The sequence below is a fragment of the Microcaecilia unicolor genome, chromosome 11 (assembly GCF_901765095.1).
Source record: "Microcaecilia unicolor chromosome 11, aMicUni1.1, whole genome shotgun sequence".
In the NCBI taxonomy this organism is placed as follows: Eukaryota; Metazoa; Chordata; class Amphibia; order Gymnophiona; family Siphonopidae; genus Microcaecilia; species Microcaecilia unicolor.
The window spans coordinates 106,372,434-106,391,905 of record NC_044041.1 but is presented as its reverse complement, the minus strand read 5'-3'; the positions used below and the strand labels follow the sequence as shown (position 1 = coordinate 106,391,905).

Genomic DNA, 19,472 nt, shown 5'->3' with positions numbered 1-19,472 from the left:
TAGGACAGCTCAAAAAGCAATTCAGGTGCTTAGTTGTATGGGTGCCGGCACTGAATAACTGCTGGCACTCACATAACTTTTAAAATGTATCCCAGCCCTCTGATCCGCCTCATGTTCCCCCTTCTGATCCCCTCCCCCAAAACAGCCCTCCTTTCTGAGCCCCCTCCTCCTGAAACAGCAATACACCCCCACTCAACCCCCTCCCACTGTCATCATAGGCCCCCCCGGGCCTACCTAACGTCCCTGGTGGGGGTAGGAACAAACCCTACTCCTGTCCCTAGTGATTGCCTCATCAAATGGCTGCCGTGACATCTAGTGGCAACCATAGTACCACTGGGGGGGGGGGGGGGGGAGTAGGAGGGGGATTGGAGTGACTGGGAAACATTTTGAAAGTTATGCAGGTCTCAGCTGATATCTGGTGGCCACTGATTTTTAACCACGGATATTCAGTGCCAGTGACTGCACATGGCCAGGCATAGAATATCTGGGGCTATTATCTGACTGCTGCTGGCTAAATATTGACCTGTCACTATATAATGGTAAAAACAGTTCTAGTAAAATAATTTTTTTTTTTAATTTGTTTCACCTATCCTAGAAAATCTGGGCTTGTGTGTCATGGAAGACAAAGTATTTGTGGACTACCTCACTGGCTGCACAGATGCTTATAAAGACTTCTGTGACAGGCTAAAACCGTTAGAAGCAAGCATTTCAGCAGGTGGGACCAGGCAGGCATTGCAAATCATTGCGCTGGTATCCGAAGAATGCTGTAAAGAAAGCTTAAGGAGGTGGACAAGGGCTGTCCTAGCAGCTTATGAGATTGTATGGGATAATTATATTGTGCATGAAGAGAGAGATGCCTCCATGATGCAACTGCTCCTGAGCAAACATGGCCAGCTATTGAACGGACTCAATTCTGTCTGTATTTATGAACAAAATAGACTGATTGGACATAGGATGGAAGTCCTGAAGCTTCTCAGAACACTCCAGGACTTGGCTTTCAACCAAGAACTTGTGAAAAAACAATGGCGGGCAGGCAGTTGGGCAACATCTGTCATAGTCCTAGAATACCTGAGGCAGGAAGGACAGTTCCCCAATGTGAGAACCTCCCATGAGGCTACAGATGGATTGATCATTTTGGAAGGACCCAGAGAAATGGTTTCAGCAGCAGAGCAGCGCTGTAATGATCTAGTGAATGCCATGAGGTGGGAGGAATTGCTGCTGACCGGACTCCAGGCCTCATTTCTCAGGTCCATGAATGAGGAAGTATTCACTGAAAAAGTTTTCTTTGCCAATGAGATACTAGTGTGGCTCCAGGTCAGGGAGCAGATTAAGCTCTTTGGGATGACGGTGGAAGAGATCAGTCATGCAAAGAGTTTTCTAGAAGAAGTGATCTCTGAGGAATATATTTATGTACCTAACTCTGTTCAAATGCATCTATGTAGCCCAGTCTGGCTGAATTTCATGGACATGCTGGGAAGAGAACTCAACCAGGAAGGGAAGACCATTGAGATCCACACTTTTCCAAGCCTCTCCTGCCCCACCCAGCTGGTTTTGGTGGGGTTTCGTTCAGTTGTCTTTGCAGGAAAAGAAGAGATTTTGAAATACATGAACTGGATTCAGGAGCAGGTTGCATCTCTAATTGAAGCGGAAATGAGACTTTCAGGTAATGGGTGTGTGCATCCTTCCTCTGTGATGCCATTTAGATAATGATAATACTTCTGTAACAGGGTACCCAGGATAAGAGGGTGCTTACTTCAAACCTATTCTATGAAGCAAAGTAGGCACCTACTTTTTTTTTTTTATAGCAACTAGAGCAAGGGGCAGAAAACATACATTTAAGGCATGATCACTTACATAAGTACATAAGTATTGCCATACTGGAAAAGACCAAAGGTCCATCAAGCCCAGCATCCTGTTTCCAACAGTGGCCAATCTAGGTCACAAATACCTGGCAAGGTCCCAAAAAGTACAAAACATGTTGTACTGCTTATCCCAGAAATAGTGGGTTTTCCCCAAGTCCATTTAATAATGATTATTTTGGACTTTTACTTTAGGAAGCCGTCCAAACCTTTTTTAAACTCCGGTAAGCTAACCGGCTTTACCACATTCTCTGGCAACGAATTCCAAAGTTTAATTACACGTTGAGTGAAGAAACATTTTTCTCTGATTCGTTTTAAATTTACTACATTGTAGCTTCATCGCATGCCCCCTAGTCCTAATATTTTTGGAACGTGTAAACAGACGCTTCCCATCTACCTGTTCAACTCCACTCATTATTTATATACCTCTATCATATCTCCCCTCAGCCGCCTTTTCTCCAAGCTGAAGAGCCCTAGCCGCTTTAGCCTTTCCTCATAGGGAAGTCGTCCCATCCCCTTTATCATTTTCGTCGCCCTTCTTCACCTTTTCTAATTCCACTATATCTTTTTTGAGATGCGGCGACCAGAATTGAACACAATATTCGAGGTGCGGTCGCACCATGGAGCGATACAAAGGCATTATAACATCCTCATTTTTGTTTTCCATTCCTTTCATAATAATACCTAACATTCTTTTTTATTTTTTTATTTTTGCAAATTTATAATTAACTTTACAAGTGAAATACTTGATGAGCAAAACAGACATAAACATTTCTGCAGTTTTACAGCAAGGAAGAAAGAAAAGGAAAAAGTATTATTAGTCTTCTTTAGACCACTAAATTAGGGGAGGAGTACACATATTATTCAGGAGAGAAACTTCAGGTATAAAATCATAAATATTGCTTAGCACATCTTAGCTCAGACCCACATCGAAATCTTAATCTCAATCACAGATGTCAAGCTGTTTCCAACTTTTTAGCATTAACAAAAGTTCTTAATTGTTCTGGATAGAAAAAGATATATTTAAGCCCTAAATATTTTATTACACATTTGCAAGGGTAATTTAAGAGAGAATGAGGCACCTATTGCCAAAACATCCTTCCTAATAGTTAGAAAAGCTCTTCTTCTATCTTGAGTTTGTCTAGTAACATCCATATACATCCAAATCTTTTCCCCATAAAACAAAGATTGTGAATTTCTGAAGAATAAACGTTTGACCGCTTCTAAATCTTGTTCAAATATGAAGGAAACAATTAGAGTCATACGATTGGAGGTTTCTGACACAGATGATTCTAAAATATCAGTCAAATTCAGATTTTCTTCATCCTTTTTTTTTTTTTTGGGGGGGGGGGGGGGTTGTGACTCCATATCCAAATCTGTATCTGTGTTTTTCTTCTTTGAAATATAATATATACGATTAATTGGAGGAATAAGTTCTGGAGAATATTTCAAAACTTCTATCAGGTATTTTGTAAATGCATCAAGAGGACTAATCCCCAAAAAGTTAGGAAAATTTAAGAGGTGTAAGTTCAATCTTGGATTATAATTTTCAATCTGTTCGATTTTCCTATGAATCAAGTTTTTGTCTTTTATAATCACAGTTGAAAATTCTTGTAGTTTTTTCACCTCTTCTTTAAGCTCAGTCATTTGGTTAATACCTAATATTCTATTTGCTTTCTTAGCCGCAGCAGCACACTGAGCAGAAGGTTTCAGCGTATCATCAATGACACCTAGATCCCTTTCTTGGTCTGTGACTCCTAACGTTGAACCTTGCATGATGTAGCTATAATTCGGGTTCCTCTTTCCCACATGCATCACTTTGCACTTGCTCACGTTAAACGACATCTGCCATTTAGATGCCCAGTCTCCCAGTCTCGTAAGGTCCTCTTGTAATTTTTCACAATCCTCCTGCGATTTAACAACTTTGAATAACTTTGTGTCATCAGCAAATTTAATTACCTCACTAGTTACTCCCATCTCTAGGTCATTTATGTTAAAAAGCAGCAGTCCCAGCATTGACCCCTGAGAAACCCCACTAACTACCCTTCTCCATTGAGAATACTGACCATTTAACCCTACTCCCTGTATTCTATCTTTTAACCAGTTTTTAATCCACAATAGAACACTACCTCCTATCCCATGACTCTCCAATTTTCTCTAGAGTCTTTCATGAGGTACTTTGACAAACGCCTTTGAAAATCCAGATACTCAATATCAACCTGCTCACCTTTATCCACGTTTGTTCACACCTTCAATGCTTTTGAATATGCTCTGTAATTTTGTTCTTAATAATAGTCTGTACCATTTTGCCCGGCACCAACGTCAGACTCACCGGTCTATAATTTCCCAGATCTCCTCTGGAACCTTTTTTAAAAATTGGCGTTACATTGGCCACCCTCCAATCTTCCAGTACCATGCTTGATTTTAAGGATAAATTACATATTACTAACAGTAGCTCCGCAAGCTCATTTTTCGGTTCTATCAGTACTCTGAGATGAATACCATCCGGTCCAGGAGATTTGCTACTCGTCAGTTTGTAGAACTGCCCCATTATATCCTCCAGGTTTACAGAGAATTCATTAAGTTTCTCCGACTCGTCGCTTCAAATACCATTTCCGGCACCGGTATTCCACCCAAATCTTCCTCGGTGAAGACTGAAGCAAAGAATTCATTTAATCTCTCCACTACGGCTTTGTCTTCCCTGATCGCCCCTTTTACTCCTCGGTCATCTAGCGGCTCCAACGCAATCTTTTTTTCGAAGTCCCTCTTAGCCTTCCTTATCGAGAGGAGGAGTAGCCTAGTGGATAGTGCAATGGACTTTGATCCTGGGGAACTGAGTTCGATTCCCACTGCAGATCCTTGTGACTTTGGGCAAGTCACTTAACCCTCCATTGCCCCTGGTACAAAGTACCTGAATATATGTAAACCGCTTTGAATGTAGTTGCAAAAACCTCAGAAAGGCGGTATATCAAGTCCCATTTCCCTTCCCCTTATCAGTGCTTTGCATTTGACTTGACATTCCTTATGCTGTTTGTTATTATTTTCAGTCGGTTCCTTCTTCCATTTTCTGAAGGATTTTCTTTTAGCTCTAATAGGTGCCTTCACCTCACTTTTTAACCACGCCGGCTGTCGTTTGGTCTTCCGTCCTCCTTTTTTAATACACGGAATATATTTGGCCTGGGCTTCCAGGATGGTGTTTTTGAACAGCATCCACGCTTGATGTAAATTTTTGACCCTCGCAGCTACTCCTCTAAGTTTTTTTTTTTTTTTTTTTTTTTTTCACCGTTCTTCTCATTTTATCATAGTCTCCTTTTTTAAAGTTAAACGCTAACATATTTGATTTCCTAAGTATACTTACTTCAAAGCTAATATCAAATCCGATCATATTATGATCACTTATCAAGCGGCCCCAGCACCATTACCTCCCACAGCAGATCATGCGCTCCACTAAGGACTAGGTCTAGAATTTTTCCTTCACTCGTCGGCTCCTGTACCAGCTGCTCCATAAAGCTGTCCTTGATTTTATCAAGGAATTTTACCTCCCTAGCGTGCCCCGATGTTACATTTACCGAGTCAATATCGGGGTAATTGAAATCGCCCATTATTATCGTGTTGTCCAGTTTGTTTGCGTCCCTAATGTCCTTTAACATTTCTTCATCCGTCTGTTCATCCTGGCCAGGCGGACGGTAGTACACTCCTATCACTATCCTTTTCCCCTTTACACATGGAATTTCAATCCACAGTGATTCCAAGAAGTGTCTTGTTTTCTGCAGAATTTTCAATCTATTTGATTCAAGTCTTATGTTAATATACAATGCTACCCCTCCACCAATTCGATCCACCCTATCACTACGATATAATTTGTACCCCAGTATGACAGTTTCCCACTGGTTATCCTCCTTCCACTAGGTCTCAGAGATGCCTATTATATCTAATTTTTAATTTAGTGCACAATATTCTATCTCTCCCATCTTATTTCTTAGGCTCCTGGCATTCGCATATAGACATTTCAAAGTATGTTTGTTGTTCCTATTTACATGATGCTTAGTACTTGACAATATTAATTTGCAATCTTTTGTGTGATTTTTATTTTTATTAAAGGACACCTGATCTACTACGGTCTCTTTTGCAGCCTCACTATCAGGATACCCTATCTTCCCTGTTTTGTTGATATCTTTGAAGGATACCTTATCCCGAACCATTCGCTTTTCAGCGACTGTAGGCCTCCCCCCCCCCCCCCTGTTTCTAGTTTAAAAGCTGCTCTATTTCCTTTTTAAATGCCGATGCCAGCAGCCTGGTCCCACCCAGGTTAAGGTGGAGCCCATCCTTTCAGAATAGGCTCCCTGTTCCCCAGAACGTTGCCCAGTTCCTAACAAATCTAAATCCCTCCTCCCAGCACCATCGTCTCATCCACGCATTGAGACTCCGGAGCTCTGCCTGCCTCTTGGGCCCTGCGTGTGGAACGGGTAGCATTTCAGAAAATGCTACCCTAGAGGATCTGGATTTGAGCTTTCTACCTAAGAGCCTAAATTTGGCTTCCAGAACCTCTCTCCCATATTTTCCTATGTCATTGGTACCCACATGTACCAAGACAGCCAGCTCCTCCCCAGCACTATCTAAAATCCTATCTAGGTGACGTGTGAGGTCCGCCACCTTTGCACCAGGTAGGCAAGTCACCAGGCAATCCTCACATCCACCAGCCACCCAGCTGTCTATATGCCTAATGATCGAATCACCAACTACAACAGCTGTCCTAACTTTTCCCTCCCAGTCAGCATTTGGAGACATATCCTCGTTGCGAGAGGATAGTACATCACCTGGTGGGCAGGTCCTGGCTACAGGACTACTTGCTACTTCACCAGGGTGATGTTCTCCTAGGAGACCTCCCTCCTCCAAGGTAGCACAGGGGCTACCAGACTGGAGGTGGGACTTCTCTATAACATCCCTGTATGTCTCCTCTATGTACCTCTATGTCTCCCTCAGCTCCACCAAGTCTGCTGCTCTAGCCTGAAGAGAACGGACACGTTCTCTACTACTACTACTATTTAGCATTTCTCTCTGAGAGCTAGGAGCTCTTTGCATCGGGCACACACATATGACATCTCACCAACTGGGAGATAATCATACATGTGACACTCAATGCAAAACACTAGATAGCACCCCTCTCGCTGCTGGACTGCTGACTCAATCTTAGTGTTTTTTGAGTTTTTCAATCATTTAAAACTTGCTGCAGTATTAAGGATATTAGCCTAATAGAAAAGTGACTTTAGGGGATAGTGCTGGGCAGACTTATACAGTCTGTGCCAGAGCCGGTGGTGGGAGGCAGGGATAGTGCTGGGCAAACTTATATGGTCTGTGCCAGAGCTGGTGGTGGGAGGTGGGACTGGTAGTTGGGAGGCGGGGATAGTGCTGGGCAGACTTATAGGGTCTGTGCCAGAGCTGGTGGTTGGGAGGCGGGGTTGGTGGTTGGGAGGCGGGGATAGGGCTGGCCAGACTTATACGGTCTGTGCACTGAAGAGGACAGCACAAATAAAAAAGTAGCACATATGAATTTATCTTCTTGGGCAGACTGGATGGACCGTGCAGGTCTTTTTCTGCCGTCATCTACTATGTTTACTATATAGTATATTGTATGATTTATTTAGTGTTTCCTTCTTAGATGGTAATGAAAATGTATTTAAAACTCTGTAAGAGCACTCCTTGCTTGTTACCCTAATTACAATAACTGACTATAAGTGAAGAGTTGTCCTAGGGGTGGGCAGGAGTAGGGGAGGGTGGGTGGGAAGACTAAACTAGATCCTGCAGTGCCTGCTAGAGGCTATCTGTTAATGCTGTGGTACAAAGTTTTTTTAAAACTAAGTGGAAAAGACTATGGAGATTAGTTAATAAAGTTTGCTTTTTATATTTTTATTTTGCCTAACACTAACCTACAATTCTTCCTTTAAACCCCAAACTTTAAATTCCCAAAGCACAAAGCAAGCTTACAACAGCTCTATGGTGCTTAAAATCCACTGATTGGAATCAGGGCTGCCAAGAGACTGAGCTGGGCCGCCCCCACCCCCCAAATCGCTACTGCTCTCGCCTCCCTTTCCTGCTTCCAGGCCGCCGGTGCCGCAGTCCCCAGTTTCCACCTACCTACCCTCAGCTCCCTTCTGTCTGCCATCCGGCACCCTGCATTTAAATTAAAAAAAAAAAGAACTCTAAATCGGCAGCACAGCGCCTTCTGTTCGAAAGTGGCAGATCGCCTCGGGCGGTCCTTCCCTCACTGTGTCCCGCCCTTGCGGAAATAGGAAGTTACTTCAGAGGAGGACGGGACACAGTGAGGGAAGGCCCGCCTGAGGCGATCTTATGATTTCGCACAGAAGGTGCTGTGCTGCTGCTGCTTTAGAGATTTTTTTTATTTAATTCAGGGGGTCGGATGGCAGACAGAAGGGAGCTGAGGGTAGGCAGGTAGAGACGGGGGACTGCGGTGCCTGCAGGCTGGGAGCAGGAGAGGGCAAGAGACCCTTGGGCCGGGCCCCCCCCCCCCCCCTCTCGGCAGCCCTGATTGGAATTTATACATTTGGCAGCCACTAAAAGGGTAATTCTGTAACCTAGGCACCCACATTTACATGCATTAAATACCCTATATATAAATACCCTATTGTTTCTAATAAATGCCCGGGCTATTATTAGAAACACTGGGTTTTCTGAAGTCTAGTGTGGGCTATTAATGGAGGCATCATTTCTCTCCTCCAATCCCCCCCCCCCACCCCCACAATGACCATTTCTGTCCTTCACCCCCTCCCCCCAGTAATAACCACCATTTTTCTCCTCTATACCTCCTTCCTGCGATGACCACCATTTCTCTCCTCCACCCTGCCCCCTGCAGTAACCTGCATTGCTGTCTTCCACCCTGCACCCCCCCTCCTCTGATGACTGAGCTCTCTTCTCTCCTCTTCTCATGGTTATGGCGCTGGGCTGCTGTGGGGTCTTGCACATTTATGCACGCTCAAGACCCAGCACTGGCCCAGTCAGTGCCATAATCATGGAAAAAGGTAAGAAAATAGATCCGGTCATCGAGGGGGCAGGGTGGAGGGGAGTAATGTCGGTTACTGCAAATTCCAGGGAGTGGGCTATTATCGAGGGAATCTAAATTTGGCTTTTAAGTTGAAATTTGCAGGGTTTTTCAGTGCTGAAACAGTGGGGTGGGCCAATATTGGAGATGGGCTGTTCTTAGAAATAGTATGGTATTTACAGTCATGAAGTATATGCCCACATACATACATAAATGCAAAAATTCTGCCTAAGCGCTGTTTAACTTACATAGCACTTATTTGCAAGGGGGTGTATGGAGGGGTGCAGCACAAGCAAGACATAGGCTGGGTGCCCACTTATAAAATAGGCTCCTACTGTGTGTCCACAGGGCACCTAAATGGAGGTGAGCAGTAATAAAATTGCCCCCTAAGGGCTAGAAATTTAGACACCTGATTTATGCACACAGAACGTTATTCTATCAAAACACTTAGGCATGTAAATTGAGGCTGCCAACTGGATTCAGATTCGTAGGACAGGGTTGAGCCAGTTGTGGGGTTGCCCCGTTGCATGCTGGGATGGGTAGTTCTGATTTCCCCATTGCATTCCCGAAGGAAAGCAGACCCTAAGTCCCAGCATGCAACGGGGCAACCCCAGGACTGGATCAACCCTGTCTTACGAATCTGGATCCAGTTGGCAGCCTTAATGTAAGTGTTTTTATAAAATACTGTCAAGTTGGCAGCAACACACTTACATTTAGGCCCTAAATTTGCACCGGTCTATGGCGGGCGTGAATGTTAGTGCCTGAATGTTGCACTTATGTGCACAACTTATAATGTTCTGTAAGCGGCCCCCCTAATTCCTTAAAAAGTCATCAAAAATTGTGTGCACAATTTAATTGAGTAATGAACCAATTAAGGCCAATTGGCTTTTTTAACAAGCAATTATTGGCGCTAATTGAAATCAGTTAACATGTATGCATGTAAATTTAGGCATATGATCCGCGCCTAAATTTTACACGCATCTTGGAAAAGGGGGCATGGAAATGGGAGGGTCATGAAGTGACGTTATCGAGCAGAATGGCCGCCTAAGAGCTGAGCTCCCACTAGCCCACAAGAACTTTTCAGCGAAACCCAGGAACCTTGCGTTAAATTTACGAGTGAGAAGCAGAAGGTCAATAACTTAGTTGATAAGCTTGACAAACGATGAGTTTGCGGCAGGAGGCGGTGGACTACCCCGGTGTGGGGGGGGGGGACGCAACAAGGAAGCATGCTGGAGGCCACGACGCAGCACAAAAAGGCAATTTCTGAGAATTCTTCCCAAAGACTTACCTACCTCAGGAAAAGAATCGGAGGAATCCGAGGTGGCGATTCTCCCATATCTGAAGAAATGGCTGCAAGAAATCAGGTCAGACTTAAAAGTGCTTTGGGCTGACCTGGTGACGCTCGGGGTGGATCTTCAGGGGAGATACGCGAATTGGGATCCAGGTTAGAAGATGCGGAAAATCATATAGATGCGCACTCAGAGGCAATTGGAACTCTAGATCAGCAGGTAGTGGATCTCCAGACAGGTCAACAACAACTACTGGATAAATTGGAGGATTTAGAAAATCGCAGCCGCCAGCGCAATCTGCGATTCAGGGGTCTTCCCAAAACTCCTACCTACCAAGATTGCGAGTCGGTAGTTCAAAAGCTGGTAAGCGATCTGTTGGCCGCGAGCGGGGTCACGCTTGAACCCACAACTATCCAGTTGGAAAGATCTCATAGAGCGCTTGGCCCACCGCGAAACAATCTATCTAAAGATATTATCGCGTGCTTTCAAGACTATAAACTTAAAGAACAAGTTATTAAGGCGGCGCATCAGGTCCAGAACTTTCAGTGGGATTCTTACAATATAGAAATATACCAAGATTTGGCAGAAGCCACACTTAAATGTCGAGCGGAGTTAAAACCAGTCACCAGGAGGCTTTGAGAACTAGACATCCACTACAGATGGCGTCATCCCTTTGCACTAGTTTTCTATAAAGATGGGAAGATGCATCAAATTAAATCGATATCAGAGGCCCGGGAGATTCTCCCAGAAGAGGGCCCAACAGCGATGCTTGCACCCTCGGGCCCTGGAAAGATCGCTCCTTCTTTGGCACCCCCTCCTAAATGGCAACGCGTGGGGAAGGGCCCTAGACGACTGCAGCGCCAGCAATCTGCCATCCAGGTCACCTGACTGGTTTGAACTTTAACGACATTCTTACCTGGCTATATTTGGAAATTAATATAACTCGTTGGATTGATGAGCTATATGAGGTTAACTTCCCTCCTAAGGTGCGGGTACTTTTCCTAGAGCTAGACCGTTGGGAGGGGTTGACGCTGTCCTGGGTTGGGAGGATCAGCGCAGTAAAAATGATTATACTACCTAAACTACTATATTTATTCATGGAGTTGCCTATTTCCTTGCCAGACAAATTTCTACGGGGTTTGCAATGTAGAGTTTTCTCCTTCATATGGAAGAAAAGCCCACCAGAGGTGCGTAAAGAGGTGATGTACCAGTTGAGAGTCCTGGGGGGATGGGAGTCCCATCCTTTCTATTGCACTACCAAGCAGCCCATCTTAGAATATTGTCAGATTGGCTTCAGGGTACTGAGAAGATTTGGAAGCGGCTTGAGCAGGGGTGGTTAGATCGTCACCCGCTGAGAGCAATACCATGGCTACCTAGGTAGGTCCTGGGAGAGATAATTAGAGATTGCCCACCTTTGCTGCAATGGCCTTTGACCACTTGGAGTAGGATACGAGAAACATTAATTGAACAAGGGCTTATGTGTGGGGGAGGGAGAGGTGGCATTTCTAGACTATATAGAGCTCTCCTCTCATTCCGTAAATCTATTGAGTACTATCTAAGTGGGAGAAGGCTATGGGTGTAACATACGAGTTTTCACAATGGGAACAAGTATTTATATCTTTACTTCAGGTTTCTATTTCAAGTGCAATGGTGGAAAATGAGCACAAAATATTTTATTGTTGGTACTATACTCCCCAGCGCTTGGCAAAAATATTCTACTCTGGTTCAGCACTTTGCTGGCACCAATGTGGTTTAGAGGGAGATATGTTTCACATTTGGTGGTCCTGCCTGCATGCCCAGACGTTTTGGGTGGATGTTCTGAAATTTATCTTCGATGTGACTGCAGCTAGTTATCCCATGAAAATGGATGCTTGTCTCCTTGTGGAGTTAAAAGGCCTATTCACCAATTTGCCACACAGGTATTTGTGGCAAGCAAGATGGTTTTAGCGGTGGCATGGAAGAGCCCCACTCTCCCTGGCCTTCAAACAATTTTACGTAAGCTGGACAATATTCACTTGATGTCAAGACTCACAGCTATGCACACAGGACATTTAAATAAATATCATAACATTTTGGACTTATATGTTAAATGGACCTCACGACCGGACATTTCCTAGTCACCTGATACCTAGATCAGAGAGTTCCATCTTGGGAGGGGAGGGAGAGGGAATGGGGATTTGGGGTTACACTGCTATTAGCATTTATTCCTATGCTTTATGCAATAGGGTTGGTTTTTGATTTGGTTGTATTTTTTATTGATAATTTTGTATTATTGTACTACCTTCTCATTAAAAGAAAATAAACAATGAAAAAAAAGAAATGGGAGGGTCATAGGTGTCTCAGGGTGGAACGTGGTTGTGGATTCGAATTACGTGCCCAATTATAGAATAAGGGCAAGAGCGTTTGCACCACATTTCCATTGGTGCAAATGGATGTGCCTAAGTTTACACATGAGCCCTGCATTTAACTGTTATTTTATAAATCGCACCTAACTTTAGGCACAGCTTATAGAATAGTGCTTAAGCATTTTTTTTTTGGGTGCTGATTTTTTGGGGGGGGGGCATGATTTATAGAATTCACCCCGTGTGTGTAAGTGGGAAACACAGTCAGGTTCCGCCCATTTGTTATGCGCTGACCCTCAGATTCTATAAAGGTCGTCCAAAGTTGGGTGCGGATCCCAGATCCACGCAGAAACTAGTTAATGAGCCATTAACAATCAATTATTGACATTAATTGGCACTAATTGGAAGTGACATGCAGATCTGTCTACTGCTGTTTTATAACACTGCACTCTAAATTGTCTTGCACACAATTCAAAAGGGGTCATGGCCAGGGGAGGGGCGTGGGTGGGTTGGGGCGTCCCAAAAATTTGGGAGCAGTGTTAGAGTAGGGTCATTTATATTCCTAACTGCCCTTGGTTGCGTGCCAGCATTTACACCAGGTTTCAACAGGCGTAAGTTGGGTATGGCTTAAGTGATATTCTATAAAGGCTGCTTAGCTCTAAGTGACCTTTGTAGAATTGACGCTTAGTGCAGATCTTAATGGCGCCTAACTCTGGGTGGAGACGCAAAGACAGCAAAGGTGGTCCAGGAAGGAGGAGCAACCAATGATGCAAGTGTAATATTTTATTGGAGAAGGATCCAACCAAGTTTTGACAATAGCCTTCATCTGGAGACAATGAATTCACTGTTGATCACAATCTCCCTTATTCAGGAGGTGTCCATTTCTTCCCCAGAATCCATCCCATGTGTAGAATAAAATATTATACCTGCATCATTGGTTGTTCCTCCTGCTTCGACCACCTTGCCTGTTTTTGTGTCTTACTGGTTCTGCAGAGGTTATTTTCCTGCTTCTTTGCCTAACTTTGGGCGCCCTTTACTGAATCCAACCCTTAGTGACTTATACACATATGCTATAGAACACCACAAAGCATATGACTGACATGCGTATGTGCAAGTATTCTATAATGTATGTTCACAAATAGCGCTTAACTTTATTTTATTTTATTTATTTTATTTTACATTTGTATCCCACATTTTCCCACCTATTTGCAGGCTCAATGTGGCTCACATAGTACCGTAGCGGCTAGACGCCAAGTTGTAGACTGAGGGGGTAAATGTATAAGTAAAATTGATCCAGTAGCACCTGCTTTCATGTAGATGTCCCTAGAGGCAGAGTATAGGTAGAACTGACTGTATGTGTGTGTTATCAAACATGTGCATATGCACAGATTCCTACTGGCACATGCATGCACAAAATTCTTCTTGCCTCAGAGCAGCCAGCAGTAGCATACCAAGGACGGGGCGGTCTGCCTCTTGTGCATCACCCCCACCACCCTTCCTCCTAGCAAAGGGGGGGGGGGGTGCACGGAGCAGTCACCCGGCTGTCAGGCCTGCTGGTCCCCTGCTCCCTTTGATGTTATTTCCTGTTCTGGGGCAGGGGACCGGCAGAACTGTCAGCCACATGACTACTTCGCATTGCCGAGGTCAAAGAAAATATGTAAACAATTGTTATTGTGAAGAATTGTTTAGATATTTTCTTTGACCTCGGCAATGCAACTCAGTGGTCTTATTTTATCAAGGAGCATTGCGCATCAGAATCGTCACTGGTCAATTTTTTTAAAATTTTTAAATCTTCAAAATTTCAAAGTATATACTCATCATCTTATCTTTGAAGCAAGAAGCTGGCTAGGGGATATATTCCGACATGGCGCAAGTTTCACAAATTCTGTATCAAGGAGCCCCCTTAAGCAGCCAGATCCGACCATCTTCTGTTCAATCCACAGTGGCCTCCAAAAACTGGCTATCTGCTAAGCGCTAACGTGATATTCAGCGGGAGATAGCCGGTTAAGTGCTAATATTTTCTAAAGAAAAATAGGCTCTTACTTTCAAGCTTCAAATAGGTGTACATCCTTATATAAAGTCAGCCTCTTGTCTGGTTTTGAAAACAAAACTGAATTCATTTGACTCCCCCAAACAAGCACCTCCACAAAAGCAAAAAACGTGTACTTTTACCTGACTTCTTAGTGGGTAATTTTCAAAAACCCAGATAAATGGTCATTTCCTTGGGTGAATAGCTTTTGAAGACTGACCTTCAAGATTCCATAGTGGCAGGAGAAAGGAGGGAGAGGAGCAATCAACTAGAATCTGTTTGATCCCATATTTGAAGATCTATTTTCCATTGTTCATTTTGAGGAATGAAAATGGCTCTCCCAAGTCTACCTGGCCTCCAGGAACCTTTTCAATCCACTATTAATTCCCACTTTGTAGTGGCCTAGTGGTTAGAGTGGTGGACTTTGGTCCTGGGGAACTGGGTTCGATTCCCACTGCAGGCACAGGCAGCTCCTTGTGACTCTGGGCAAGTCACTTAACCCTCCATTGCCCCAGGTACAAATAAGTACCTAAGCCGCATTGAGCCTGCCATGAGTGGGAAAGCACGGGGTACAAATAAAAAAAATTTTTTTTTTATAATTATTGCACACACCGGGAAATTTCCACATTAATAATTAATTGTCACAAAACAAACATGTCAATGTGGAAAATTCTACTAATGGATTCAATATACTGCTGAACAATTAGGGGGAAAGGCCTTGGCAATCTGTGACTATTACTCTGTTTTTAAACTTGCTTCTTGCAGCCACCAGATGACAGACTAATCATTGGTCAAAAACCCCTATTCAATTCATACAACTTTTCCAACTGCAAAAATGTGCAATTTTCATTTTTTAAATATTCTTCACAGCAAAAAGTGCTTATCAAAAAATACTTAGCTTTAAATATTGTTTCCATGTGTATTTATAACATAGTTTATGCTGTGCAAATAACAGTTATTCTTTTTTATAGCTCTTCAAGATAAAAACATCTCTGAAGAGGACAGAGAACATTATCCATCCATCACCAGCAAAGACCAGGAGAACCTGACAGCAAATAGGCAGATGCCTAAAGCAGTGGATCATGATATGAAGAAGTATCTAGGGCAAGAGACACACAGTTCTCTAGTACAGAAAAAGTCTACAGCTCCAGGTCATACAGGAAAGAAGAAAACAGTAGCCAAGAGGCATAAGATTCCAAGAACCACAGGACAGGGAATACGCAGAGGCCTGACACCTTCCCAGGTAGCAGAATATGTCCACAATCACAGAGAGAGGCATTCCAGTAGCTCCAGTGGAGAAGACATGTATTGCTCTGAAGAGAGTGATGCCAACAGGTCAAATATGCAATTCACCAGCAGCTTTATGGGGCAGGGGATACCAAGTATTGCAAACGAAGAGATATTAAGAGAGTTGGTACAGGAGAAACAAGACACTCCAAGAAAGAAGATATCTGCAGTCCAGTGGCAAAAGACACCACTGAATCCTGAACAGCAGATACCTATGATTGTAGGTTCAGATATATCATCCACTATAGGACAGGAGAAACCTACTGCCCAAAAGCAGAATATACCCACAAACACACAGATGAAGGAACTCGCTGCCCCAGAGCTGGAACTACATTCAGGTCCAGGGCAGAAAATGAGATCAGACCTAAGGTTGGAAACTACATCAGTCTCAGGGCAGGCAATACCCACAACTCAAATATTGAGTATACCAGTAGCCTCAGGACAGCACATACCCAAAGCCCCAGAGCAGGATAAATCAGCAGCCCCAGGGCAGAAGTTGCCCAGTAACCCAAGGCAGGATATGCCCACATTGATGGGTAAACCAGTAGCCATTGGGCAGGAGATGCCCACTGCTCCAGGGGAGGATATACCTGAAGCTCAAGGGTCAGATATATCGGTGGCTCCAGAACAAGTGACATTCGTTGCCCCAGAGGAGGATATGCCCAAAGCTCCAGAATCAGATGTATCGGCAGCTCCAGAACAAGAGACGCCCACTACCCCAGGGTTGGATGTATTGTCCGATCAAGAGCAAGAGATGTCCACTGCCCTGGGGAAGGGTGTTTTGGTAGCTCCAGAGCAAGAGAAGCTCATTGCCACAGGGAAGGGTGTATTGGCAGCTCCAGAGCAAAAAACACCCACTCCCGCAGAGGAAGATATGCCCAAAGCTCCAGAATCAGATGTATTGGCAACTCTAGAAAAAGAGATGCCCACTACCCCAGGGTTGGATGTATCATCAGGTTCAGAGCAAGAGACACCCACTGCCCCAGGGAAGGGTGTATTGGCAGCTCCAGAGCAAAAAACACCCACTGCCCCAGAGAAGGATATGCCCAAAGCTCCAGAATCGAACTTATCAGCAGCTCCAGAACAAGAGGCGCCTACTGCCCCAGGATTGGATGTATCGGCAGGTCCAGAGAAAGAGACGCTCACTGCCCCAAGGAAGGATATGCCCAAAGCTCAAGGGTCAAATGTATCAATGGCTTCAGAGAAAGAAACACCCATTGCCACAGGGAAGGGTGTATTGGCAGCTCCAGAGCAAGAGATGCTCACTGCCTTAGAGGAGGGTATGCCCAAAGATCCAGAATCAGATGTATCGGCAGCTCCAGAGCAAGAGATGCCCACTGCAATAGGATTGAATGTATCGGCAGGTCCAGAGAAAGAGACATTCACTGCTCCAGGGTCAAATGAATCGACAGCTCCAGAGCAAAAGACACCCACTGCCCTAAGGGAGAATGTGCACAAAGCTCAAGGGTCAGATGTATTGGTGGCTCCAGAGCAAGAGATGTCCACTGCCCCAGAGAATGATATGCCCAAAGTTCCAGGGCAAGAGATTCCCACTGGCTTAGGGTCAGATGTATCGGCAGGTCTAGAGAAAAAGATGCTCACTGCCCCGGGGGAGGATGAATTGGCAGCTCCAGAGCAAGAGACACCTATTTCCCTACAGAAGGGTGTATTGGCAGCTTCAGAGCAAGAGACGTCCACTACCCCAGATGAAGATATGCCCAAAGCTCAAGAATCAGATGTATCGGCAGCTCCAGAGCAAGAGACATCCACTGCTCCAGAGTCACATGTATTGGTATCTCCAGAGCAAGAGACACACGCTGTCTCTGGGGAGGATATGCCCAAAGCTCCTGAATTGGATGTATCGGCAGTTCCAGAGCTAGAGACACCCACTTCCACAGAGGAGGATGTATCGGCAACTCTAGAACAAGAGATGCCCACTGCCCTAGGGGAGAATATATTGGTAGCTTCAGAGCAACAGATGCTCACTGCCACAGAGAAGGATATGTCCAAAGGTTATGAGTTGGATGTATTGGTATCTCCAGAGCAAGAGACTCTCACTGCCCCAGTGGAGAATATACCGAAAGATCCAGAATCAGATGTATCCGCAGTTCCAGAGCATGAGATGCCCACTGCCCCAGGGGAGGACATATTGGCAACTCCAGAGCAAGAGATACACACTGCCCCAGGGGAGGATCTGTTGGAAGCGCCAGACCAAGAGATGCCCATTGCCCCAGGGGAGGATATGCCTAAAGCTCCAGAATTGGATGTATCAGCAGTTTCAGAGCAAGAGACACCCACTGCCCCAGAGGAGGATGTATCAGCAGCTCTAGAACAAGAGATGCCCACTGCCCCAGGGGAGAATATATTGGCAGCTTCAGAGAAAGAGATGCCCACTTCCGCAGAGGAGGATATGCCCAAAGGTCAGGTGTTGGATGTGTTGATAGCTCCAGAGCAAGAGACGCTCACTGCCCCAGTGGTGGATATATCCAAAGCTCCAGAATCAGATGTATCTGCAGTTCCAGAGCATGAGATGCTCACTGCCTCAGGGGAAGACATATTGGCAGCTCCAGAGCATGAGACACCCACTGTCCAGGGGGAGGATGTATCAGCAACTCCAGAGCAAGAGATGCCCACAACGCCAGGGGAGGATGTAAAAGCAGCTCCAGTGCAAGAGACACCCACTGTCTCAGGGGAGAAAATGCCCAGAGCTCAAGGGTCCAATGTAGTGGTATCTTCAGAGCAAGAGATGCTCACTACCCCAGGAGAGGATATGCCCAAAGCTCCAGAATCGGATGTATCAGCAGTTGCAGAGCAAGAGATGCCTACTACTTCAGGGGAAGATGTAATGGCAACTCCAGAGCAAGAGATAGACACTGCCCCAGGGGAGAATATATTGGCAGCTTCAGAGAAAGAGATGCCCACTTCCGCAGAGGAGGATATGCCCAAAGGTCAGGTGTTGGTTGTGTCGATAGCTCCAGAGCAAGAGACGCTCACTGCCCCAGTGATGGATATATCCAAAGCTCCAGAATCAGATGTATCTGCAGTTCCAGAGCATGAGACGCCCACTGCCCCAGGGGAGGACATATTGGCAGCTCCAGAGCATGAGACATCCACTGCCCAGGAGGGGGGTGTATCAGCAGCTCCAGAGCAAGAGATGCCCATTGCCCCAGAGGAGGATATGCCTGAAGCTCAAGGGTCAGATGTATTGGTAGCTCCAGAGCAAGATATGCTCACAGCCCCAGGGGAGGATATGCCTAAAGCTCCAGAATTGGATGTATCAGCAGTTTCAGAGCAAGAGACACCCACTGCCCCAGAGGAGGATGTATCAGCAGCTCTAGAACAAGAGATGCCCACTGCCCTAGGGGAAAATATATTGGCAGCTTCAGAGAAAGAGATGCCTACTTCCGCAGAGGAGGATATGCCCAAAGGTCAGGTGTTGGTTGTGTCGATAGCTCCAGAGCAAGAGACGCTCACTGCCCCAGTGGTAGATATATCCAAAGCTCCAGAATCAGATGTATCTGCAGTTCCAGAGCATGAGACGCCCACTGCCCCAGGGGAGGACATATTGGCAGCTCCAGAGCATGAGACATCCACTGCCCAGGAGGGGGG

The 19,472-nt window shown here is 45.0% G+C and overlaps 1 protein-coding gene across 1 annotated transcript in view; it reads left to right on the top strand.

Moving 5' to 3' along the window:
* LOC115480960 overlaps nucleotides 1–19,400 on the top strand; it is a 53,729-nt gene extending 34,329 nt beyond the window's left edge. The window contains exons 7-9 of the mRNA XM_030219944.1: nucleotides 596–1,663; nucleotides 15,548–19,298; nucleotides 19,388–19,400. Coding sequence (XP_030075804.1) covers nucleotides 596–1,663; nucleotides 15,548–19,298; nucleotides 19,388–19,400 — 4,832 coding nt within the window. The remainder of the gene's footprint in view (nucleotides 1–595; nucleotides 1,664–15,547; nucleotides 19,299–19,387) is intronic.
* The last annotated feature ends 72 nt before the right edge of the window (nucleotides 19,401–19,472 follow it).